This window comes from Hakea prostrata, chromosome 3 (genome assembly GCF_041222555.1).
Source record: "Hakea prostrata isolate BN-2017 chromosome 3, UWA_Hpros_2, whole genome shotgun sequence".
Classification (NCBI taxonomy): Eukaryota; Viridiplantae; Streptophyta; class Magnoliopsida; order Proteales; family Proteaceae; genus Hakea; species Hakea prostrata.
The window spans coordinates 58,488,584-58,516,026 of record NC_142602.1 but is presented as its reverse complement, the minus strand read 5'-3'; the positions used below and the strand labels follow the sequence as shown (position 1 = coordinate 58,516,026).

General features: G+C 36.5%; 1 protein-coding gene across 1 annotated transcript; it reads left to right on the top strand.

Annotated features, from left to right (window-relative positions):
* The first annotated feature begins 202 nt into the window (after positions 1–202).
* LOC149022617 (uncharacterized) lies at positions 203–5,045 on the top strand. The gene is made up of 2 exons (XM_089150632.1): positions 203–3,714; positions 4,656–5,045. Exons 1-2 carry the CDS (start codon positions 435–437, stop codon positions 4,973–4,975), a joined length of 3,600 nt encoding a protein of 1,199 aa, XP_089006758.1. The 5' UTR covers positions 203–434; the 3' UTR covers positions 4,976–5,045.
* The last annotated feature ends 22,398 nt before the right edge of the window (positions 5,046–27,443 follow it).

The window sequence follows — 27,443 nt, the reverse complement described above, 5'->3', positions numbered from 1 at the left end:
TTTCTATTTGCAGTATATCCACGTGACTACAAACAAAATTTTGTTTTTAAAACCAACTATAAAAATATAAAACTACAAAAGAGTTTGGTGATAGGTTTTTTCAGACGAACCAGAATTTTTTTTTTTTTTTTTCGTCCAAAAAAACAGAATTTTTTATTAATCAGTTGATAGGTTCTCTTTGGATTGTGCAAGCAATGAAATTTTCTGTAATTCTAAACTCAGCTCTCTGGTCATGGGTTGGAACTTCGAAGTTTGAAAGTCAAATGAGAGAGCCAGGATTCAAATTCAGACAACCAAAATCCTTTTCAACTAAACCATCTTCAGAAGAACAATCCCTCCCTCTCTCTCTCTCTGGTTCTTATTGACGAAATCTCGTTAAAGCAAATGGAGAGCAACCCAGCCTTCCTTCCTTTCTGCTCATCACAGCTGTAGCCATGGGAAAATCACTAAAGAAGATACTCTTTCTTCTCCTTGTATTTTGTGTGTTTTTAGATGCCTCTGCACAGACAGAAGAAGCCCTAGCTTTACTGAAGTGGAAAAACAGCTTAGTAACTCAATCTCTCAGTTCCTGGTCTCTCACCAATGGAAGCAGCAGCCCTTGCAACTGGACTGGAATTCAGTGCAATGAAGATGGAAGTATCACAGAGATAAACTTGGCAAATTCAGGCCTTGAGGGTACCCTTGACCAGTTCAATTTCACTGCCTTTCCCAATCTCATTTCCCTGGATCTCAACCTCAACAACCTTGTTGGGATTATCCCAAGTGAATTTGGAGCTCTGGGTAAACTCACTTTTCTTGATCTGGGTAGCAACAATTTCACTGACGCAATACCTGGGGAGGTTGGAAACTTGAATGAACTTCGTGAGCTCCGGCTTCGCAACAATTCGCTCACTGACCGAATTCCATATCAGATCAGCAATCTTAAGCAGGTAAGGCTTCTTGATTTGAATGGAAACTATCTACAGAATCCAGACCCAGTTCGTTTTCAAGGCATGGCTTCATTAACACACCTTGACCTTGGTCTCAACAATCTTGGATCAGAGATCCCAAGATTTGTCTTCCAGTGTTTGAATCTCATTTATCTGGACTTGTCAGATAATTTTATTGAAGGTGTGATACCACTTGAAATAGTGACCAGTTTAAAGAAACTCCAATTCCTTATCCTGACCAATAACCAGTTTGAAGGACTAATTCCTGTTGAACTGAAAAACTTAACTGAACTTCAAGTCCTGCAGCTGGGAACGAACATGCTGAATGGGTCAATACCTGATGAAATTGGCCTCCTTCGCAATCTCAAAATCCTAGAATTGCATCAAAATCCTCTTCATGGGTCAATACCAGCTTCAATAGGAAACCTCAGGATGCTTCAGAGACTTAATCTGGGGAATGCAAGCCTCAATTCAAGCATCCCATATGAGCTTGGCTTTTGCACAAACCTTACTTTTCTTGAACTATCGGAGAACCATCTTTCAGGTCCCTTGCCACTTTCCATGGCCTCATTAACCCAGATTTCTGAGCTTGGAATGTCTAGCAACCAATTTTCAGGAGAACTCCACCCATACTTCCTCTCTAGTTGGACTGAACTCATCTCTTTGCAACTCCAAATCAATAATTTCTCAGGATCAATCCCTCCCGAAATCGGAGCACTTCATAAGCTTGGGGTTTTGTTCCTATATCAGAACCAATTTTCAGGTCAAATACCATTTGAGATAGGAAACTTGTTAATCTTGACAGATTTTCACCTTGCTGACAACATTTTCAGTGGTCCTATCCCAACCAGCATTGGGAATTTGTCTAGGCTACAAAGTCTAAATTTTGCCAACAACAAACTCAGTGGGATTCTGCCAGATGAAATTGGTAACATGGAAAGCTTAGTAACTCTTGACATAAGCGGAAACATGCTGCAGGGGAACTTGCCTTCGTCAATCACGAAGTTACAGAACTTGGGTCTCTTCTTTGTAGCCAATAACAATCTATCTGGTACTATACCTGAAGATTTTGGCCCCAGTTCTCTTACAAATGTGACTTTCTCCTATAACAACTTCTCTGGTAAGCTGCCGCCGCAAATCTGTAGAGGAAGACAGCTGATTTATATAGGAGCAAACGGAAATAGATTTGTTGGGCCAATCCCAGAAAGTCTTAAAAACTGCACAGGCTTGATCAGAGTTCGCCTTGAACATAACCTTCTTAATGGAGATATTACAAATGCATTTGGGGTATACCCAGATCTTGAGTACATTGACATGGGCAATAACCAATTATTTGGTGAGCTGTCTTTGAATTGGGGAAACTGTTCAAATCTCTCTTACTTTGGAGCATCTTCAAATATAATATCAGGCAATATCCCATCAAACATTGGAAAGTTGGAGTTTCTGCAATACCTCAGCCTTTCTTCAAATCAACTAACAGCGAAGATTCCATTGGAGCTATTCAACTCATCTTCACCTCTATACAGGCTTAATTTGAGTGACAATAGGCTCTCGGGTCAAATACCAATGGAGATCGGAAGGTTATCAGATCTGCAAAGTTTAGACCTCTCCAAAAACTATCTCACTGGTACAATTCCACATGAACTTGGGGACTGTAAAGGACTTATATACTTGGATCTCAGAGATAACAAATTAAATGGAACAATTCCTTACCAGATAGGGAACTTGGTGGCCTTGCAGTCTCCTCTAGACCTCAGTAAAAATTTGCTTAGTGGAGAGATACCTTCACAGCTTGGGAACTTAAAATCACTAGAAAGTCTGAATCTCTCCCACAACAGACTCTCTGGTTCAATGCCCTCTTCCTTGCAAGGTATGCTAAGTCTTCAATCCGTCGATATATCATATAACAATCTTGAGGGTTCACTTCCGGATAATGCAGCTTTTCAGAATGCTTCAGCCAGTGAATTAGCAGGTAACCCAGGTCTTTGTGGTGAAAGTACACAAGGTTTGACATCCTGCAGTGGAAGCTCCTCATCTTTATATCACAGCCAACGCAAACACCTTATCATTGCTATTGTAGTTCCAGTAGTTGCTGTTTTGCTGCTTGTGATTGTGTCGGGAGTCTTCCTCTATTGTCATGGTCACAGAGAAGACATCAACAAAACTGATTTAGCAGAGGAGGAAACATTCTCCATTTGGAATTACAATGGGAAGTTAGAGTTCAAGGATATTGTTGCTGCTACATATAACTTTGATGAGACATTTTTCATAGGGGAAGGTGGACAAGGGAGTGTATATAAAGCAGTTCTTCCCACAGGTGAAACCTTTGCTGTCAAATGTCTTCATGAATGTCCATTAGATGAAGATGGGTTTCCCCAGGATGAGTGGCAGAAGAATTTTAAGTCCGAAATCAATTCACTGACAGGAATCCGGCACCGGAACATTGTAAAGATGTTTGGAGTCTGCTCAATGAAGGGTCTCATTTATTTTGTTTGTGAGTATGTGGAAAGAGGCAATTTGAGACAATTTCTCTATGAGGAGAAAGAAGCCATGGTCTTGGACTGGTTGATGAGATTGAGGATTATCAAAGGTGTAGCACATGCCTTGTCTTACTTGCACCATGACTGTAGGCCTACTATTGTGCACAGGGACATATCACTGAATAACATTTTGTTGGATTCAGACTTTGAGCCTAAAGTATCTGATTTTGGTACTGCAAGGTCCCTAAGAGTTGGAGAGTCTAACTGGACAGCACCAGTTGGTTCCTATGGGTATATTGCTCCAGGTATGTTTGTTCTCTAACCTACAAAGCCCTGTTATGAGCATGTTTCTCTTCTTCAAAGGATTAGGGGTGTACCATGACAGAACTGGTCTAGGTTTTTCGAGTACCAGATTCAATCCATCTACCCTGGACTCGTCAGCCTATGCTCAGTCTGGTTTGTAAGTGCAAATCGTCTATCCACTTGGGTATAGGGGGACATCCGAGCCATACATGAAGCATGGATTCCACAACTCGGCAGTGGGGCTTACATTCCTTCATTGGCTGAGATCGACCCCATTACTCAAGGGTTGCTGATCCTAACCATTGGTTTGGGATCAGGCTAAGATATCTAAGCTCTGGCTTTGCTCTGTCAGGTTCAGAGTTAGCTAAGCTTGGGCTTGTTTTTCTCATTTTTAAGGTCAGACATACTAGGGTTGTGCCCAGCCTTGTGCCTTTGTCTACCTTCTCCCTCACTCTTCCCATTGATTAAGCCATTAACAAGGTAATCATAGCGCTGGACTGTTGTGTCAAATTTGCACCTGCAAAATAAGATAATCCATGACAAAGTTTTCAACAAAACCTACAAAAGTCTGAATTATGAAATCCCACTATAAATTTGACAAAAGCTAACAATATTGTTTGGGAAAAAAACAGTAGTTATCTATGAAATTTTGTATTGGCTCAAACAAGTGAGGCTAAGATTTTCAATGCATCTCGAGAAATTTGGAGGTTCCTGAAATGATATTGGGCTAAAAATGAATCTACAGAACATCTGAAGCTACTCAAACATGTTCTTAATAAACACTTTTTTCTCAAATAGATACACATGTACCCAAGACCCAAGTAACCAGTAAGTTATTTTGCAAATTGTTTATTTTGAATCTCTTCTGAGAAAAATAACTGGTTTCTACTTTCTTCACATTCTTTATATTCTTATTAATCGTTCGTCTCATTATCTTTTTCAGAACTTGCTACGACGATGAAAGTAACAGAAAAGTGTGATGTGTACAGTTTTGGAGTGGTGGTACTAGAGATACTAATGGGAAAGCACCCTGGTGAACTCATTGCATCATTACAGTCTGAAGTCGATGATCAGAAGCTTGTAAGTACAATATTAGATAAGCGGCTACCACAACCACCTGCTGGAATGATAGCACAAGAACTAGTTCTGGCAGTGACCATTGCATTGGCCTGTACGCACAAAGACCCCAATTCTCGACCAACCATGCGTCAGGTCTCGCTGATGTTAACATCAAGCACATGCCTTACAATCTCTGAGTCTTAAGACATGCTTCCAATGCAACTGTTGGTGGGATGTTACTGCTTTTTTTCGTTTCTTTTATTCCCCCCCCCCCCCCCCCCCCTCTTATGATACCTCTCCATGTATTGAGGATAAAATGCTATCCTTTAACATGTTAATAAAATAGAGTTTCATATTGACTTCCTGAAGTGTCAAAAAGAGAAATTTGTCTTTATCTTTTTGGCTGGACAGTATTGGACAAGCCAACCAGGTGGAATATATTTGGGTCATCAGGACAAGCCAAATGGGTAATTCAACAAATAGGATGTGCATAAGATATGTGATTAGCATGTATTTGGGGTGGTTGATATAAGCCCATTGTTTGCCAACATTGGCAATCAAGTGCATTCAATAGAGAGATAGCTCTCTAGTTACCATTGCTGCCTAAAGTGTCGTTGTTGCTTCTGACCATGAGCAATGCCGAACAGTTGTATTACAGAGAGGCAGAGTTTGAGCTGCAACTCTACCATGGATGTAGGATTGACCTGCTGGAGTGGTGTGATTGTGGGTTGTGCACTGTTCTATGTAGATGTATGTATAACTTGAAGGGTTACCTGTGATGGTTTATCAAGGGCAAGTTACATAATGTGGGATTCTAGTGTTACGATTGAAGTTAGGTTTTACACTGTTGACCGAAGAAAACAAAAAGATCGAAGATAGACTCAACATGGCCATAATTTTCACTGAAGTGGTAGTAAGGTGAGCTTTATCCAATTCGTTTTCCAACCAAAGATACTGAGATCTGGCTCGTCTCCCCCACTTTCATAAATCTGTAACATCCAACCCTTCATCATCTTCTGGAATCAACTGGCTTGTCTCCCTCACCTCCATAAATCTGCAATATCCCTCCTCTCTTATTCACTTTCCCACTCCCTCTGCATTTTTTTCTTGTTTTTGGTTCCATAACTGAAGAAAAAAACCAAGGGAAAAATTAGAAAAATAAAAATGAAGAAACTCTGAAACTACCTTCAATCTTCATGTGATGAAATGTTAAAATTTCAAATATATAGAGTTCTAGGCCTGTGATAGGTGTTGGGATTTATCCCAAATGAGCAGCAAAATCAACAAGAAACAAGCAAGAGAGACACAACATTTACTTGGTTTGGTCAAATGACCTGCTCCAAGGATTAGTCCAAAGGATTGAAGGCAATATGCACAACTAAATCAATAACAAGAGGTTACAAAGAGTTTCTGCAAATACACACTCTCTAACAATGAAACTCTCAAGAGATCACCCAAGACAAGAGAGTATTACACCACTGAATACCCAAATGGAAAGATCTCATGTAGCACAACGAACAACAAAATATCCACGCTCCATTGTTGCTAAACCGAAGGCAAAACACCATCAAACACAAAGGGAAACCAAGGAAATAATTCCTAGACCCAAAGAGAGCAAAAGAGCAACAACACCCCAAAAGAAACCCAAGAATGAATAGTTCTCTAAAACCCTAGGGCACCTATTGTTTATAAAGATATGGTGGGAAAAGAGGGGTGGAAAAAATAAACATGTGGGACCCATATGTAATGAGGTGGGGGAACATGAAAGGAAAAGATAGGATTTTGTGGAAAAATCTCCAATGTGGGTCCCACTTTATTGTTTTCCATACTTTTTCAACAAATCTCACCTATTTTATGGGATTTTGAAAAGGGATGAGCTGGAAAAATTAGCATGCCAACTTGTCTGTCAACTTTCCCACTCTAGTAAACCAAATAAGTCACACTTTGGGATTTCATAGAAAATTTTGTTTTTAAAAACTTTTTCCACCCCTTTTTTTTAAGCCCACTTCAGATTCATAAATGACAACAATACCCCTAATGAATAATATATATTACAAATAAAACTAAGGACAATGACAAGAATTCCCCTTCTAAGAACACCAAAATCCAACATCCTCCACCTTGACATTGATTTTGGTTGTGCACAAGTACCTGTGTCACATCCACCTAGCCGGTACCCTATCTAGTATACCTGAGTGTGTGATCCACAGCCCCAAAGATCAGTGTCGAAGAAAATCAACCTCCCACATTCGCAATAATACAATCAAGAACAAGAATAAATCAATGTTAACAATATTAATTGAGAGATCATATCAATATAACGAAATAACATCAGAGTGCGGAAATGATACCAATATAATAAATCAAAATGTAGAATGACGCAGAATATCACTCCACAGTTACAGCGGAAATGTAGGTCGAAGGTCAAAAAGAAGATTACAACCAATTCCAAAAGAAAGAAAGAAATAATCTAACTAAAATAGAGTTAGTTCTACTTTATAAAGAATGTCTTCACAAACATAAACTTTAGAAACTAAGCACGGCCGCTTCCACTCCAAAACAGGGCTAATTCTGGTACGCAGCGTGATCACACAGGGGATCATCACCATAATCTTCGTAACTGCTAACACCTTGAGTGAAGTATGCTTCATCGGTTTGTGCTTCCTCGTACTAGCCGTCATAGTCATCAATACCTATAGAATAATCTAACAAAAGATGTTTGCACGAAAGGAGTGAGTTCAAGAGAACTTAGCAAGGCAAATTATTCCATAACAACACAAATAACATGATAGCAGAACATAGCATGATGCATTATGATATGAGACAGACAATGTATGTATGAGTCTAACTCTATGTATTCTGGTCTCAATTGGCTGACATGCTTTAAGTCATAGCACCATACTTCTTTGGGTAGGTCTCAAATCACTCACTTTCGGTTGGTAATGGCTCTTGCATCCCTCTCGGACAATCCATGGCTGGGGTTTAGATTACCACTCTCTCACATCACCTTTTGGTCCAAGAATTGGCGCATGTCAAGGTAAAGCCTAGCCAAATGCAAGTCATCTATTTAGTTATATCAACTCAATCCAGATACATCCATTCCTCCCCTCTCAGGATCCTTTCCGGTATCCTTCTCACTAGAGTCAGCGTATCCCTCTCAGACTACGAACTCACTAACACTATTGGTCATCCACAAATAATAGACGGGAAGCTCTCATGTGCTCTCACGGATATAACTCACCGGTCTCGAGCGCCCATGAGCCCAAGTCTATTATTTGTAACCTTACCAATGAATAGTCCCTACAATGTGATTCATGTTCTCTCACGGATATAACTGTAACACCAACAACTAAAGCATAGGAGTAGTCTTGGCATTTTGTATTGATATTCAAATAATTACCGTTAAAGGCCGAACTAGTATGGGATTAACATAGTTACTAGAATTTATTTGATAAATTCAATCATAAGTTGAGGATTAACTAAACGGTTAACAATCACCTTGAATAAAGAAAGAGGTTTAGGGTTCCATGCCTCATAGCTACATAAATTATATTACACATTTTGATATTGTTTTAATCCCACCCAAATTTAGAATCTGGGGGATTTCATGCGTGGAAGTCAAAAACATTGCATAAATAGGGAGATATGCATAAATAGGGAATAAAAGACAAATCAAATATTGCATGAAAGAGAAAATATGTAATCAAATAAAAAGAGGAATCCAATATTGAGGGAATCAAGTATTGAGAGAAACAAAGTATGGGAATATAAGGAAAACGTGGGAATTTAAGAGGAGATGGTTGATCCAATATTGAGGGAATCAAGTATTGAGAGAAACAAAGTATGGGAATATAAGGAAAATGTGGGAATTTAAGAGGAGATGGTTGATGGAATCATGGAGTTAGGAGGAGGGAATATTGAGAGGAGAGAGAAATTGATGGTGAAAGAAACGTGAAGTTTACGAGCATTTAGGTGTACTTTAGGAAGAGACAATATTGAGGAATCTTGAGGAATATTGAGGGGAGAGAAGAAAGATGATGAGAGTGTCGAGTTAATCTTCATACTTTCAACATATTATTGTTTTCTTTTTCTACAATTGGATTTATAATTTTACATGAGTTGCTGGTCAATCCATGTAAAACCCAGCCCTAACCTTGACCCGGAAACCTTGTTATTTGTAGGTCCAGTGACCCGAAGTAAAGTAAGAAGTCAGCTTTGGGCCATCCCAGTGGAGGACTTGGTGTCTGGCTTTGAATCCATGAGAGTTGATGATGAGGTTCTATTTATGGAAACTAAATCTTGATGAAGATCGGATTAGTTGATGGACTTGGAGTGCTCTCTATCATGGTTTGAAGGCATTTCTACCTATTAGGTAAGTCACTTGATATGTGTGCAAAACCCCTTTAGGATTGGATTTGATCTGGGTCTTCAATTCCCTGTTTAGGAGTTGCTGAACTGATTGGTCGACTGGACCAGTCGACCAATCCACTCGACCAATGGGTTCTATCTTTGGCAATTAGGTCTTGCTTGCTCTATTTAAGTCCAATCTTGAGTCTACTTCGTATTTTCTGCCTCCAAACTCTTTTGAACGAACCAAAGACCTCTGCAAGTCATCTCCCTTGCATCCTTGGTGTTTTTCTTGACGGATCTTCGTCAAAACTCTTCCTCTTGCATCAAAGGTATGTCTACACTCTCTTCTTCTCCTCCATCTCTGTTTTTCTTTCCTTTTTGAGTTGAGACAGTAGAGGAGATGCTGCATTATCTGTTGCAAACATCTCTGGACTTGTCTCTCATGATCTTCCTAAGGATTAATGGCTAATGCAATGATCTTAACCATGATCATTGCAAGCTTTTGAAGGAATCATGATCAAATCATGATCTTGTCTTTGTTCATCTTTTGATTTGAATTCTGATCTTCTTAGATCTACTATATTGATCATGTTAGTAGTCAATTGCTGTGTTTTCTTTACATGATCCATGATCTATCAATCTCTAGTTGTTTCTCTTCTACCATACCATGCTTTCTTCATGAATCATGATAGTTACATATATGGTAGGTTTTGTTTCCTTATTTAGATTTATGCTCTTAGGTCTATTCTCTTGAAGATCTAAGTATGCCTTCCATGATATCTTTATCTGAATCAATGATTCATTCTCCTATTGTTCTTGTCTATGATTTCTATCTTGAATTCTTCAAGAACCATGATTGATCTAATTATGGTGAACTTTTTGTTTCCTAATTTGTATCTTGAAGACTTGATTCGATTAGTGTTTTGAGGTCCCCTATATGTTAGGATACTACTAATGTAGTTTACCCCTTGATTAGTACCCTTTTGAACCACCAAATTCAGATCTTATATCTTAAAACTCTGATTTTGTAGGCTACTGTCTTCATTGGTCGACTGGGGCAGTAGACCAATCCAATCGACCAATGAGTACAGCAACTCCAGATTTGGTCTGTTTTGGATGTTTTGAGATCTTTTCTGTTAGGGATCTTTTCTGATATGTTGTATACACTTGTTTAGGACCTTCTTCTCAAGTTTGTCAAGATCTTACTTGATTTCTTAGGATTCCTTTGCAAGTTATAAAAGGTAAGGATGGTTACTTCTTTAACAACATAAATTGCATATCTTAGTTTCTATATTTGAATCTTGTTAATTTATTTCTTTAATTAGATTCTTATAATGTTATACTACTGTGGTACTTGTCTTGATATCGTAGCATTACTTATTTATATTGAATTGACTCATGTATGATTTACTTACCAGTTATATACAAGTTGATTGTAATTATTGATTTCTTTCCATATATGAAGTTACCATATATGTGACGTTATGAATTGATGCTTGTGTATGCTTAAGTATGGTTTGGAAAGGAGAGGTGTCCTTTTGACACTTCTGTCCTTGGACTACTACGGGAATATTATGGGATGTTTCCGGAGATGCCCTCTGGACACCTTCCTAAACTGTTGGATGACATATCTAGGACTGTCTAGTAGTGTTTGGCTAGGATGTCCCGTTATGTCAGACCTTAATCGGAGGGGTATTGAGACCGAACGACCCGTGGTATCAATGGGGATTCATGGGCGCTCAAGACCGGTAACCAACCCGTGAGAGGACAGGAGTCAGATTGTGGGGGCCATTTATTGGTAGGGTTGCATATGGATAGACTTGGGCTCACGGGCGCTCAAGACCGGTAACCAACCCGTGAGAGGACGTGAGAGCTTCCCGTTTACCATATGTGGATAACCAGTAGGGGTGATGAGTCCGTAGTCAGGGACTATGAGGACTCTAGTGTGAAGGATACCGAAAAGGATCGTCAGGGACGAGGAATGGACGTATCTGGATCTGACTTGATGTAACTAAGTAGAAGACTTGCATTTGGCTAGGCTTTACCCTGACATGCGCCGGTACTTAGACCAATGGTTATGTGAGAGAGTGGTGACCTATACCCCCAGCCATGGAATGTCCCGAGGGATGCCGGACCCATTACCAACTGATGATGAGTGATTGAGACTTTCCTAAAGAAGTACGGTGCTATGACTTAAAGCATGTCTGCCAATAGAGACCAGCATATATAGAGTTAGATTCATACATTCATTGTTTGTCTCATACCATATTGCATCTATGTTTGTTTTGTAATCCTGCCATTTATGTTATTATGGATTTAACTGTCTTACTGAGTTTCTTTGAAACTCATTCCTTTATTGTACAATGTTTGTTAGACTATTCTACAGGTTCTGAATATCATGACTGCTCGTATGAAGAAGCGCAAGGAGAAGAGGCATATCTCCAGGAAGGTGATTGCGGTTACGACAATTACACTGAAGATCCCGCGAGTGGTTATGCTCCGTACGATGCTTAGTCCGACCATAGAGTGGAAGCGCCCTTGCGCCATTTATGAGATTTATACTTATAGGGATATTGTCTATAAGAATGAGAACAATTTAGTTACCTATTGTACCTGCTATTGGGATTAGATTCTATCTTGTTTCTTCTCTTTTAGAACTACTTTTCCGCTAGTTGTAGAGTGGGATTTCGCCTCACTTTACTTATCTGTTTTAGACACTCTGATTATATTTAGTACTCTGATTTATATATGATTCATTCTTTCCTTATTTGGATCTATGGTTTATCTTTCGCACTTCGATTATTATTGTTCATGATTATGTTATTGTTTATGTGGGAGGTTGATTACTCAATACCTGATCTTTGGGTTGTGGATCACACTCTCGGGTATGCCAGATAGGGTACCGGCTGGGAGGATGTGACAATCCACATCTGATTCAGATTCCCTAGAATCCCAATAATAGATCGAAACCCTAGTCATCCCAGTGAATTGCATGCCCAAGCCCCAACATCAAGTTATCTTCCGTAAGAAAAATCTTATTTGTATCCCGAACCAGAAAGCCTGTAACTCTCATTGTCCTCTGGATCCCTATCTAATCTAGAGACCCCAGAATCCAAATAAAAGTAGGGACCTGGTCCTCCTAAAAAGTTACGAACCCCAGGCCCTAAGATCCCAATAAAAGATCACAACCTAGTTCTCCCAGTAAAATACAAACCCAAATCCTAGAATCCAAACCCTGTCGTCCTAATAAAATACAAACCTAAACCCCAGAATCATAGCAGAAGGACTCTCAACCGAAACACTAAGGCGAAAAGAACCCAAATCCCTCAGTGATCTCGTAGGCGAACATAGACTTCAACCTAGTAAACGGGTCGATCCGTCGGGTATACGGGTCGTGCCGTTGGGCAAACGGGCCGTGCCGTACCACGGGGGCATAGCCCCCGCACCCCCACCCCAAACCAAGATTTGTGATGGGCTCCAGGCTTGGGCCCTCTGCTTCCATCACAAATCTCCAAAATCGAGTCATTAAAATTACTTAACAAAATTTGTCAATGCAAGTCAATCTTTATTATCGTTTATCAAGTCAGTACTAACACATAATTCTAAATTAAAATTTTTATCTTCTTATGTAGGTCATCATCTCTAAACCGGAAGGTCGATCCCATTGTTGAATTTTCAAATTTTTTTTTTTCCTTTATGGTCTTAAAATTTTCTTGTAATGAAAAGAGACAAAGTAATTTTTCTGTTCGTATGATGAAGTTAAATGGATATGCAATGTTTATTGAATTCTGGGTTTCTCAATGTTTATTGATATCAGCCGGCCCTAATGGAATTTCAAAAAATTAAATAAATTTAACACTGGGGTGTTAAGGGTTTTGGTTGTTGTTTGTTTTTTTTTTAATTTTTTTTTATTTATTGATTTTTGGTATTTGTTTTTTTTTTTTTTTTTTTTTTTTTGGGGTTTTTTTTTTTTTTTTATAAAAATATTTTTTTTTTTTTTTTTAAATTATTTGTTTTTGTGGGGGGGCCTTCCCCCCCCCCCCCAAAAACCACCAAATCCCCTTTTTTGTGTTAAAATGTGAATCCCTAAATTTCAGAATCTAGAGATCCCCAACCAAACCCCCCCCCCCCCCCTAAAATCATGGAAGATCGCAGCAAAAACGGTGCTGCATTCACTCTGTTGCCTACCCACTTTGTTCTGGTGTTTTAGTGTTTCATATCCAGTAAAGGACTGTATGTTTGCAGCCCAACTACATGACAAGTAATAACATTTCATCCTTCTGTCAGGTCTGTTTCCTGTTGTTTTGGATATGTTGACTCTATAAACGTGTTTAAAATAATTCATTTATGTGGATCGATCTTTATCTGAATGCAAGGTTTAGCTCTAAGAATGACAAACTGGAAAACTCCTCATATTACCTTACGCATACACATCAGTTTCCACTGATGGAGCTCTTTACTGTTTGATCAACCTAGCGGGTGACCACTGACCATATACTTGAATACAACAAACACAGTCACAATCATAAGGAATTTAACGTAATTCAACAAGATTGCTTATGTCCACACAAGAGAAAAAGAAATTTCACTAGTCTTGAAAAAACCTCATCACTCTCACACCTTATAAAATGTTACCCTTGGCTTTCCCCTTAATTAAAACTTTAAAAAAAAAATTCCTTCTAAGGATGGATACATTCTAGGTTATCCTATAAAGACTATTTATATGAAAACCTAAAATCTTAATCATATATAATTATAATTTTATTTAGGGTAAATATCATTTACCACCCCTCTTAGTTGGAAATAGCACTTACACCCCCTATTACTTGGATAATATCACTTACACCCCTTCTTACTTGGATAATATTACTTACACCCCCTCTTACTTGGATAATATCACTTACACCGCCTCTTACTTGAATAATATCACTTACGTCCCCTCTTTGAAAGAATGCAAATAAAAACTCTAATTTTGATAAGTAGATTGCTTACCTTGATGGGTAATCTTATGTATTTATAAATAAACATGCATGGCTGTTGTTCAATATTTAAATTTGAATTCAAAATTAAAAATTTGAATTCAAATTTAAAAACTTGAATTTAAAAATTGAATCCAAACCATAACAGATCCGTTATGGTCTTTCATCCCCCCTCAAACTCTGCATTGGTAGGTGCAAGAGTTTGTCTCTATGCTTGAAGAAAGCTTGTGATGTTAAGCCCTTAGTAAACACATCTGCAATTTGATCATCTGACCGAACAAAGTGCACTTTTATGGTGCTGTTCTAAACCAAGTCTCGGACAAAATGATAGTCCACTTCTATATGTTTTGTGCGAGCATGTAGCACTGGATTTGCAGCCATTTGTGTTGTAGACACATTATCACAATAAATGTCCATTCCTCTTGGAAGTTGTACTTGCAAATCACGTAGAACATAAGAAATCCATAGTAATTCAGAGATGGGTTTATCCCTTCTATTCCAAGCTCACATGCCCAAAGCATATTGGTTAGAAGCCTTTACTGCTGCTGTCTATTTAATTAACCGGTTACCAACACCAGTATTGCAGAGAAAATCTCCTCATGAAGCATTGTTTGACTTCAAACCAGATTATTGTTTATTGAGAGTTTTTGGCTGCCTTTGTTACCCCAACTTGACACCCTACAGAGAAGACAAATTAAAAACTTGAATTCAAAAATTGAATTCAAACCATAACAGATCCGTTATGGTCTTTCATAATCCACTAATTGATAAAGTTTTAGTGGGACCCCACAAATCACAATGAATAACCTTGTAATGGTTGAATAGTTCTACTAACTGAAATAGAAAAGGGTAATTTGTGATGTTTGCCAAGTTGACAAGCGTCACAAATTTTATTGAATCTAAGTGTTTCAAAAGAATTAAATAAGACACTATTTCTCAAATGAGTAAGTACTGCAGAAGAAGGATGACTAAGCCGGCGATGCCAAATATCAGAAGGAGCTTTATTTCCATAAAGAGCCAAAGGAGGGACAACATTGGCCGAGAAAGAATACAATTTATCTTTGACTGGTCCCTTCAGTAGAGTGATGCCTGACTCAAAATCCTTAACACAGAAACCCCATGGAAAAAATTCAACAGAACAATTATTATCAGATGTAAGTTGAGAAATGGAAATTAAATTCTTTGACAATTGGGGAACTATTAGTATGTCATTAAGAGATAAATGATTTAAATTTGTTTTCAAAGTTGAGGAGCCTATATGAGTTATAGGGAGTTTCTTACCATCACCAACTGAAACCTGATATTCTCCTTTGTAAGTGGCAGATCGTTGTAGCATGGCTAGATCAAATGACATATGGTTGGTAGCACCTGAATCCGATATCCACTGTGCATCATTATGTGGTGTAATGTGTTGGGTATTTTGGGTACCATGTAAGCCAGCATAAGGAATGTGAGGTGGTGGATTAGGATTATTTCGGCGCTGGGCATAACGGAAATAGCATCTATTGGCCAAATGGCCTTGCTTAGCACATATTTGACATTTGAAGGAATTAGTATTAAAGGTGTTTTGGTTTGATCGGTTATAGGAATTTTGAGATCTTGGAGGGCCATTTGATGAATTTCGGAAATCAAATCTAGGTGGATTTCGATTGTTGGGTGGATAGGAATTAATATGATTATTAGACTGATTAAATTTAGGCTGATCTGTAACAAGTAATGCAGTAGGGGAATGAGAATCAGTTAAGATTGATTGGGTGTTCCCATAGCCACGGCGTAACCGTTGCTCATGAGTAAGTAGTTTGGCCCTTAGGTCGGTAAAGGTAACTGGTGGGGTAATATTTTCCACAGTAATGATGAAAGTGAGATAATCCGAACCAAGACCATTTAATGTATATGCAACCAAGTCAGAGTCATTTACCTTGTCATTGATTGCCGCTAAGGAATCAACGATGGACTTAATTTTCTGAAGATAGTCCGTAGTTGTGCTTGTTCATTTATTGATCATCTGCAATTCACTGCGAAGATAAGTCCTTTGAGCAGTGGACTATTGTTGGAAAAGTTGCACAAGAGAATCCCATACATCTTTCGTTGTTGGAAGACCAAGAATATGAGAAGAAAGAGATGGTGTGAGGGTGGCATTGATGCATGCTCGAACAAAATGATCATTCTTTCTCCAGGTTTGAAATGCTTGATTCGGCGTTTGAGTTTCTCCAGTAGTGATAGTTTGATTTGGCATTGATCCAGTACCATCAAGATGATGCATAAGATCACAGGTAATAAAAATGGATTCTAATTGTTCTCTCCACATAAGATAATTTGCTCCATCAAGCTTGACAGAAACAAGGTTGGAGAGATTGGTAATGGGGAATGGAGTGTTAGCAGTAGCCATTGAAAATGTAGTGTTTTGGAAGAAAAAAAAATTCTCAAAACCTTAGCTCTAATACCATGAAAGAATGCAAAGAAAAACTCTAATTTTGATAAGTAGGTTGCTTACCTTGATGGGTAAGTCTTATGTATTTATAAATAAACATGCATGGCTATTGTTCAAGATTCGTTTACAATATTTAAATTTGAATTCAAATTTAAAAACTAAAATCCAAAACTTGAATTCAAAAATTGAATTCAAAAATTGAATTAAAAAGCTTGAATTCAAAAACTTGAATTCAAAAATTGAATTCAAACCATAACAGATCATTTATGGTCTTTCACTCTTACCTTGCAAATATATCAAACATCTCCCCTCTGTTAACTTTCTCAATTATATTTAATTTTTACCATTAAATATTTTTCTAAAACCCCAAAATACCCTTGACTGAAAATATTTTTTAATTTAAACCCTAAATTACCTTAATCACCTTAGCAGCTAAAATACTAAATTATCTTCAATTATAATAATTGTTAAAAACCAAAATACCGTACTTAAAACCTAAATTATGTTTAATTATTAAAATCCCAACATACCCCCTTTTTTTTTTTTTTTTTATCAAATAACTAAAAAAAGACAAACTGCTTGATATCAAAATGCAATTTCAATACTAAATTACCAAAAGGATATGTTGGGCTTTTAATAATTAAAGACAATTTGAATTTTAACTATGGTGTTTTGGTTTTTAACAATTATTTTAATTGAGAGTAATTTAGTATTTTAGCTGTTAGAGTGATTACGATAATTTAGGGTTTAAACTAAAAATATATTTTTAGGCAATGGTAGTTTGGGATTTGAGAAAAATATTTAATGGTAAAAATTAAATTTAACCGAAAAAGTTAATAGAAGGGAGGTGTTTGATATATTTGCTAGGTAAGAGGGGAGGTAAGTGATATTTACCCTTTTATCTATGTATAGGTAATGGACCAAAAACTCTATTTCAATTACAAATACAATCAAATAATAATTATATGGACCTGCAAAATACAAGACATCTAAGTCCAACAACTTAAAAGGATTTCTCTGCATATCATGTATTAAATATCACAAAAGACATCTCAATATAAAGACTATCATAGTGAGAGCATTGGAAACAGTGAATGGGTTAAAGAGTGGGGTATTGATCTCACCGCTTTTGATCTTCATCCGTATGCAATTACAACATTTCTAGTTTTGGTCTCAGAGACATACAAATTGACGATGGTTAGTGGCGGAGCCACGTTGGGGCCGAGGGGGGCCATGGCTTCCGTCAGATTTTTCAAAATTTGAAACACTCCTATATTTTTTCTTATTTCTCTCACTTCACATGTGAAATATCACTATTTGCCCCCCCCCCTTAAAATTAAAAATAAAAGTTTAAGATAAAGATGATGGGTATAAATGTAAATTTTAATCATTATCTAATGATTATCATTAACCCTAATCAGTCTTCATCTCTTTGAATTGGTCTGCAAAACTGCTTAGGCAACCAATGAAATGTTTAATTTATCTGTTTTCAAGAATTCATATGAGAACATCTGCGGAGAAGATCTGGATCCAATAACAATTATTGGATAATCTGCCTGCTTAATCGAAGAATAGCAAGATCCCAAATATTCTCTACGAATTATAAAAAATAAAATAAAATTTGAGTTAGAAAATCTGAGGTGAAGATCTGGATCCAATAAAGATTAATGGATGATATACCTCTTTAATCAAAGAACAATAGGATCCTAAACATTTTTTGTATACGCGGATAAACTCTGGATATGCAATCAGTATTTACGGCAACAAAAGGAACTGGAGAAGATGAACTCGTCACCCAGATAGAGAGAATGAACTGAAACATCTAAGGAAAACGGGACGGAGAGGATCAACTTAGCACCGGTGATGACGAAACCGTTGCATAAGGTTCGGGTTCTTACGACCCTCGATCTTTTTGTAAATTTTGATTTAATGAGGGAAAGTTTTGGTAATTTTAAGAAATTAAGTCTTAAATTGTTAAAGCACTCACCCATCCAATCGTTCATTTTTTAATGTGCAACGTGTCATAATACTGTGGCTGCGGAGGATATCCGGGCAGTCGCAAAAAAAATCCATCTCTCTCACTCGATTTTACTAGTAAGCATAGCAGCATTCTTATCATCTTCTTCTTCTTTTTTTTTTATTTTTTTATTTATTTATTATTAATTCGTTGTTCTTTCTTTCTCCTGAAATTTCGATTCTACTAATAGCGATTTAAATTTCATTAGAATTTATCCATTGATTTTATCGGATCACAATCATTGATTTTTTTTTTATCCATAAACTTTCTCCTAAGATTCCAATTAATATTCATAGAAATTAAATCTCGTTTAGAATTTCAGCCATCAATTTTATCAGATCTAATCGTAATTATTTAATTTTATTTTTGAATCCGTAAACTTTCTACTAAAGTTTGGATTCTTACTAATAACAATTTAAATTTTAAGTTTTATTAGTTGTTATTTAGAATTTCAGCCATTAATATTATTAGATCTAATTATAATCATTGAACTTTTTTTCACTTAATTTATGTAAATTGATTGTTTTTCCCATATTTAGTTAATAGGCTTCAAATCAATCTTTTTTTCTCTAATTTCTCCCAAAATTTCTTTTCCACATTTTTCTTTCATGATTTCTTACAGTTTTTCTCCCACAGTTTTGGCCTCCATGCTTTATTTCAATATATTTTTTATAATTTACTTATAATTGTGTTATCTATATTTTAATTTTCTTATTAATTTACCTAAATTTTTAATGTGAATCCCATGTTAGAATGTAATAAAATAATTCAAAGACGGGACACACAGTGGTTCCCGCATTGGTTCACATAATATTTATGGTGAAAAGACATTAGTGGTCATTCAACGAAGAGGTGATCCAGACTCATTATTCGATCCCCAATGTTCAATCTTGGCTCCATCCTTGGTGATAGTGAGAATGTTAAGGTGGTTATTCGGACTTAAAATTGTAGAATGTTGTGTTACCATGTTCAAACCGCAAGTTCTATTGAATTTTTAACTATGAGCAAGAGATCGAGTCCCAGGATGAGCTCAAGCTCATTAAGGAAAAAATAAAATCTCAATCCAATAAGATACATTGTATTTGTTCTTAGATGCATTCAAATTTTTATTGTTATTAGTGAAAATTACATTGCACCCAATGAAGGATGGGGCCAAACGAAACCCCCTCCCATATATATATATATATATATATATTTTTTTTATTTTGTTGCAATTTTTAGGCTATTCTCTTGCGATTCTACAGCAAAATCTTTAGAATCAATGGACAATCTTACCAATTTTATCCCAATGATTTAAAACTCAAAAGGTAATGTGCTAAATGTAATTAGGAGAATAATCTACATAGAATAATTTCTGCAAATAATTCTAATTAAGAAGACATTTTATATAAAATCTTCAAAATTAATGAGCAATCTTACCAATTATATTCTAGTGATTTAGTCCTCAAAAGTCAACATGCCAAATGTGGTTAGGGAAGAGTATATACATGAAATAATTTATGAAAACAATTTAAATTATAAATGAATTTTGTAATAGAATCTTCAGAGTGAATGGATAATCATTCCAATCATTTCCGAATGATGTAGGCCTCAGAAGGTAACATGCTAAATGTGGTTAGGTAGGAGAATTTAAATGGAAGAATTTATAAGAAATAATTCAAATTTATCACATATTTGTATCAAATTAGGATATGCTTCACATTTACCAAAATTATTGACCAAAAATGTCCCGAAACAGGGGGCGAAATTTTCCGAATTGGGGGCGAAATATCGCCGAAATCTGGGCGAACCGGGCGAAATTCGTTCCTTGATTGCACCTGCTATTTTTTTGGGTGAAACTAGTGATTAGTCATTATTATTTTCAAAATTACATCACACCTATATGTATAATTACAAGTTATTAAATTCTGCTGTTAAATAACTAGTAAAATTATTTAAATACCTTTACTTTTATTTAAGTCATTCAAAATTTGAATTTCAAATTACTCAAATGCCGTCTGAAAAGAAAAAAATAACAATAATGCCCTTAATTTAATGTCAACCAAACTGAACTAAAGTCCTTGAGAGACGAGAGATCATAAGAGCTGACGCTGATTCCGGCGAAACACTCAACTTCGCCCAGTTTAAATCCACCGTAGCTGAAGTCGCCCATGTTTTGCTCCGTTTGGGGTTTTCAATAAAGTACCCTAATCCCCATTTTCATGATCGTTCTTCTTAATATTTTCTCTGTTCGAGATGCCAATTCGCCAAGATCGGGTTGATCTCACAGGCCAACAGGATGGTGGTGGACCCTCTCATTTCCCCACTTTTCATTAGGGTTTCAAGTTTCTAAGTAAATATTCACATATTTGAAAATTTGGTACCGTGCTCATTAATTTGTTCAACAATTGCATGTCTATGTTTTGGGATTGATTAGTTTCGCTTAAAGAATTTTCCATTTTTTTTTTCTGAATCTGTTATTTCCTTGTACTGAAAAAGTTCGAAAAACTAATTTTGGTATTGGAAATTGTATAATCTTGCTAAGGGATCAACTTCATAAATTTTCTTCTCATAACCGTTACTGAAAAATCTCTGCCAAATTTTGCAAGGGAGCAGAACGTTTTCCTCACTATGTATTTTGAAAACGAATTGGTTGCACATTGAGATAGATTAACATTTATGCAATTTTGATACTTGTAAATGACACTGTTTAGGTTTATTCATAAATTTAGAAATTTCTTTGCTGACTTCTTTGCTAAAGGAACAAACCATTTCAAACTTTTTAGGCACTGTGGGGGATTCCACAGGCTTTTATTGTTTCATCATCTTTATTGTGTATTGGGTCTATGACCTTAAACTGCTTTACTTAATGAAATATGTTTACTGTTGACCAAAAAAAAGATAGATCAACACAAAAAACCAAGATCTAGGATCAGCTCAGATAGAATCCTTTTTATAAAACTAATTAAGGGCCTATTTAGTTACATGAGTCTGGAGATTTCAAATATCTAGAGATTTCAAATCTATAGACTTCAAATCTATGGAGTTATAATTTATAAAATTAAGTGTTTGGTTGTGAAATGAAATCTTGGAATTCATCCTAAAAATTTATTTGATCGACATGATTTTTGTGAATGTACAATTGTATAGCTTTTTTGAAATCTCTGGATTTCACCCCTTACCCATAAATCTACAGATTCACCTTTTTACACTAAAAACGTGAATCTGTAGATTTCATGAATCTAGAGATTTTTACAACCAAACGGGTATAATTCTCAGATTCATGAATCTAGAGATTTGAAATCTCTAGATTCATGTAACCAAACAGGCCTTAAAGTAATTTGAGATCAATCAACAAATTTGGACTCCAAACATAGCCATTTTTGCTTCATTATCTCCAGTTAATTCTTCTTCTTCTTCCACATCATCGGTTCTTCCTTCCAAAAAGAACCCTTGGGGTATTTTTGTAATTTTCAGGATCGGCATTGGTCAGAGAAGATAGGTCGTGGTTTTAGGGCCCTCGGGGTATTTTTGTAATTTTCTTGTCTAAAGGACATTTACGTAATTTGAATTTCAATTTTGAACAATTTAAATGGCACTTAAAAGGGTAAGGGTATTTAATTAATTTTACTAATCATTTAGCAGAGTGCCATATAATTGTAGAGATAATAGTGGATGGTTACTAATTTCAACCCAAAATTGTGAGTGCTGTGTATTTCTCTATTGTTTTTTGGTACTGAATTTTCTATTGTTTTTATCATTTCATCTTTTGTTAATTCACCTCTAACAAAGAAAAAAAATTGTTCGCATAAGTTCAAATATGCACCAAACTATGAAGAGGGTATTTTGGAAAATGGCTAAAATCCTATTATACTTTGTGAACTTTTTTTTTTTTGGGTCATTGTCAGCCGAGTCAAAAAAATACCTATAGGTCCAAAGATGGGAAAGGAGAGGGGGAAAGTATGGAGAGGAGGATGTTGGAACTTCAGAACTTCTAGACTATATCTAGTTCTTTTCCAATTCCTAACTCGCCAAACTCTAGCCGAACCTGAGAACTTCTAGGCTATATCTAGTTTTTTACCAATTCCTTACTCGCCCAACTACAGTGCAAGTGCATATTAAATTGCTCACCTCTAAAAGAACTATCACATCACTCCCACTCTCACTAGAATCTTCTAGATTAGCCTTTAGTTCATTATCCATAATTTGAGTCCCTAGAGTGGCAAGATCATTATGTTGTATTTCGAAGAATTCCAATGACTCTTGTTAACTACTGTAAGAAATGAAAAATCATTTTTCAAGAATGTCTCATCGCTAGACTCGAGTTCCGTTCTCCTCTCACTCTCATTTAGCCCAATAAAAATATGGTCCATCAAGTGTTTAGAATATCTCACAAAGATACACTTTTTCCTTTAGGTCCAAGCTTCCCATATTATTAGACATGATAAGGATGATTTTTCATCATTTCCCTAATTGTCTCTAATTTGAATTCTTTCCATATCATTTCATTATTTTCATTTGAATTCTTTCCATACCATCTCATCCTTCCATTTCATCAATATCCTAATTTGGCTTTGGCTTGATTAGGTTTTTCTATTAAATCATTTCCATGTATTGTATTTTCATGTTTTATATCTTTATTTTATGGGTAATTTTCATCCGGACCCCCTGAGGTTTGATCTCTGTCATTTTTAATCCAAAGAAATGGATACTTTGCATCTGCTTCCCCTGAGGTATCCAATAAAGTTAATTAAGGACAAATTGTAATTTTTATGACCAAAATACCCTTGTATCTATTATACTGTAAGATTGCATCATATCTTCACACTTAAATCCAACGGTGAGAATTAAAAAATGTATTTATATCTTATAAATTTATCAATTATTAAATCTTTGAATATAAAAATATTTTAAATTTTACATTTTAACGATTTAAACTTTCTTAAATTTTCTTTCCAATCGTTACGTCTTCTTCATCTTCTTCATCTCTGTTTCTGCCATGGCCAACAGATCTTTAAACCCTAAATGGGGAAAGAAAAAAACTCTACGAAAACCAATAAACCAACAGAAACCCTAGGTCTAATCGGATTTGCACATCGGCTCACCTCTTTCTCAATGAACTTCGTGAAGAATCGTTCCGCCTGAATTGCGGAGACATTTAGGCGCAGAGTAAGCATTGATCGCAAATTAACCATACCTGCAACTATTTCTTCTACTTTGAATCCCATTGATATCAAGATTCAGATGAAAGTGTTTTATAAACAAAGTAAAGAAGGAAATGACCTACCATCATTAACTGTCAATCTGGGCAATCCCATTTTCCTTTTCTGATATTTCTCTACAGAAAGATAAAGCATTCCAAAGGAGACGAGTGGGTTCTCCAGAGACTCGTTCGTGGGCCAGTTGCAATTCCCTTCATCCACCTTCAAATTGGTGAGCCGATGTGAGCTGTGCAAATCCGATTAGACCTAGGGTTTCTGTTGGTGTATTGGTTTTCGTAGAGTTTTTTTCTTTCTCCCATTTAGGGTTTAAAGATTTGTTGGCCATGGCAGAAACAGAGATGAAGAAGATGAAGAAGATGTAACGATTGGGAAGAAAATTTAAGAAAGTTTAAATCGTTAAAATGTAAAATTTAAAATATTTTTATATTGAAAGATTTAATAATTGATAAATTTATAAGATATAAATACATTTTTTAATTCTCACCATTGGATTTAATTGTGAAGATATGATGCAATCTTACGGTATAATAGATACAAGGGTATTTTGGTCATAAAAATCACAATTTGTCCTTAATTAACTTTATTGGATACCTCAGGGGAGGCAGATGCAAAGTATCCATTTCTTTGGACTAAAAATGACAAAGATCAAACCTCAGGGGGTCCAGATGAAAATTACCCTTATTTTATTGTTCATAGTTACCTAGCAGCATGGGATGTATGCTACCTATATATTTGAGGTTCTCTCATATGAAATCATTCAACCATTTTTCCCATTGAGGTTGTTTCTTAATATGGTATCAGCCTAACACACGATTCTACATCTTCATTAGCCACTTCTTTTTCTTCCTCATCTTTTACCTCTTCTTCAATGGACACTACTTCTTCAATGGATTCCTCTCATACGGTTTACTATTTTGCTACAACTTTGATCCCTTCAGCTATTACACCATGTTTCACCACAGATCAGTACCATAAATTTCTCTCTCTGTTGGAATCTGGTAACATTCCACCATTGGCAAATGTTGAAGGTAAAATATCTTCTCTATGGGTTATTGATTCGAGGTGCCAGTCTTCATATGGTTTTCGACTTATCCTTATTTCATTTAGATAGTCTTATTCCCCACACCCAATCTATTCGCCTTCCAAATGGTGGTTTTACTCCTGTTACACATATTGGGAATTGCAGCCCCATACTCACTTTACCTCTCACGAACATATTACATATTCCTTCCTTTGGTTTTAATTTATTATATGTTACCCAACTTACCCAACAACTTCATTGTTTCTTAACTTTATATCCTGATCATTGTGTGATACAGGACCTACGCACGAAGGAGAGGATTGGGCAAGGAAAGGCAAGGCGTACAATGGACTTTATTATTTGGAATTGGATTATCCCATTGCTGCTGCAGTTTTACCCGCCAAAGACCTTTGACATTCTTATTTAGGCCATCCATCTTTAAATGTTTCTAGTTATATTGCACATTTGGATCCGAATATTTATTTTCCTAAAAATTGTGTTTGCTCCATTTGTCCTTTAGCTAAGCAAACTCGACTTCATTTTCCATCTAGTACAATTTCTACCACCTCTAGCTTTGAATTGATACATTGTGACATATGGGGACCTTACATCATTCCCTCAATTTGTGCTGTAAAATATTTTTTAACTATTGTGGAAGATTTTTCACGATGCACTTGGGTGTTTTTGTTAAATCATAAATATGATGCTTAGTTTCGATTAAGAAAATTTTTTGCTATGATCAAAACCCAATTTGGATACCAAATTAAACAACTCTGAACTGATAATGGTTGGGAGTTTTTTAATCACAATTCAAATGTCTTTTTTACAACCCATGGTATTATTCATCAACATAGTTGCATTGATACACCCCAACGAAATGGAGTTGTTGAATGCAAACACCGCCATCTTCTTAATGTAGCCCGTGCTCTATCCTTTCAAGCAAGTCTACCTCATAAGTTTTGGGGTCCTTGTGTTTTGACTGCCGTTTACCTAATTAACCATTTACCAACCCGGCTGTTACATGGTAAGTCACCAGTTCAAGTTTTATGCAAGATCCCTTCATATTCTCATCTTCGAACTTTTGGATGTCTTTATTATGGTCATAACCATTCATCCATTCGTCATAAATTTGATCCTCGAGCATCTCCAGGTGTTTTTTTTGGGTATCCATATGCACAAAAAGGGTATACGATTTATGATTTACAAACACAAAAGGTTTACATTAGTCGTGATGTCACATTTGTTGAAGATTCGTTTCCTTTTTCAAAATTGACATCCCCATTATTGTTTATTTTACCCATTGGAGCTTCAAATATTGATAGTTTACTCATCTTGTCAAATCCACCCTTATCAACCACACCCTCTCCCCAACCGGTTGAAGAACCTCCTTCACCCACCCTCCCATCCACTACCATCTCTCGGCCATCTCGGGTTCCTCGACCGATACCCCATCTTAAAGACTATCATTGTTATGCCATGGATGCCCAAGCTTCTCCTTCATGCACAGGTACTCTCACTCCTAAAAAATTTTTTTTTTTTATCATATCATAGATTATCCTTCAGGTATCTCAAGGCCTTCAATGTTATAACTGAACCTATAAGCTTTGCTAAGGCTATTATTTCACCTGATTTGAAGGAGGCAATGGACAATGAAATCGCAGCTCTTGACCTTAACAAGACTTGGTCTCTTGTACCTTTACCCCCCAAACAAGAAACCAATAGGTTGTAAATGGGTTTACAAAACTAAACGGCATTCAGATGGGTCAATTGAGCGTTATAAAGCGTGTTTGGTGGCAAAGGGTAATACTCAAATTGAGGGGGTTTATTTCCATGAAACATTTGCCCTAGTTGCTAAGTTGGTTACTGGCAGAACACTTCTTGCCATTACTGCCCTCAAAGGATGGTCCTTGCATCAATTGGATGTGAACAATGCCTTTCTCCATGGCGATCTTGATGAAGAGGTATATATGACACTTCCACTTGGTTATCATCGAAAGGGGGAGAAATTGGTTTGTCGCTTGCACAAATCATTATATGGGCTTAAGCAAGCATCCCGTAATTGGTTTTCCAAGCTTTCTGGTGCATTTATTGATCTTGGATATACACAATCTAAGGCAGGTTACTCTCTATTTTCTCTACTTATAGAGTCTTCATCTACCTTTGAACTTGTTTATGTTGATGACATTTTAATTGCTGGGTGTGAAACCCAACCCTAACCTTGACCCAAAAACCCTGTTGTTTGTAGGTCCGACAACCCGAAGTAAAGCAAGAAGTTAGCTTTGGGACATTTCAGTAGAAGACTTGGTGGCTGGCTTAGAATCCATGAGTGTTGATGTCAGTGTTCCATTTATGGAAACTGCATCCTGATGAAGATGGAATTAGTTGATGGACTTGGAGTGCTTTCTGTCATGGTTTGAAGGCATTTCTACCTACTAGATAAGTCACTTAATGTGTGTGCAAAACCCCTTTATGTTTGGATTTGATCTGAGCCTTCAATTCCTTGCTTTGAACTTGCTGTCCTGATTGGTTGACTCATTGGTTGACTGGGCCAGTCGACCAATCCAATTGACCAATGAGATATGATTTTGCTAATTAGGTCTTTGCTTGCTCTATTTAAGTCCAATCTCGAGTCTACTTCGTATTTCTGCCTCCAAACTCTTTGGAACGTACCAG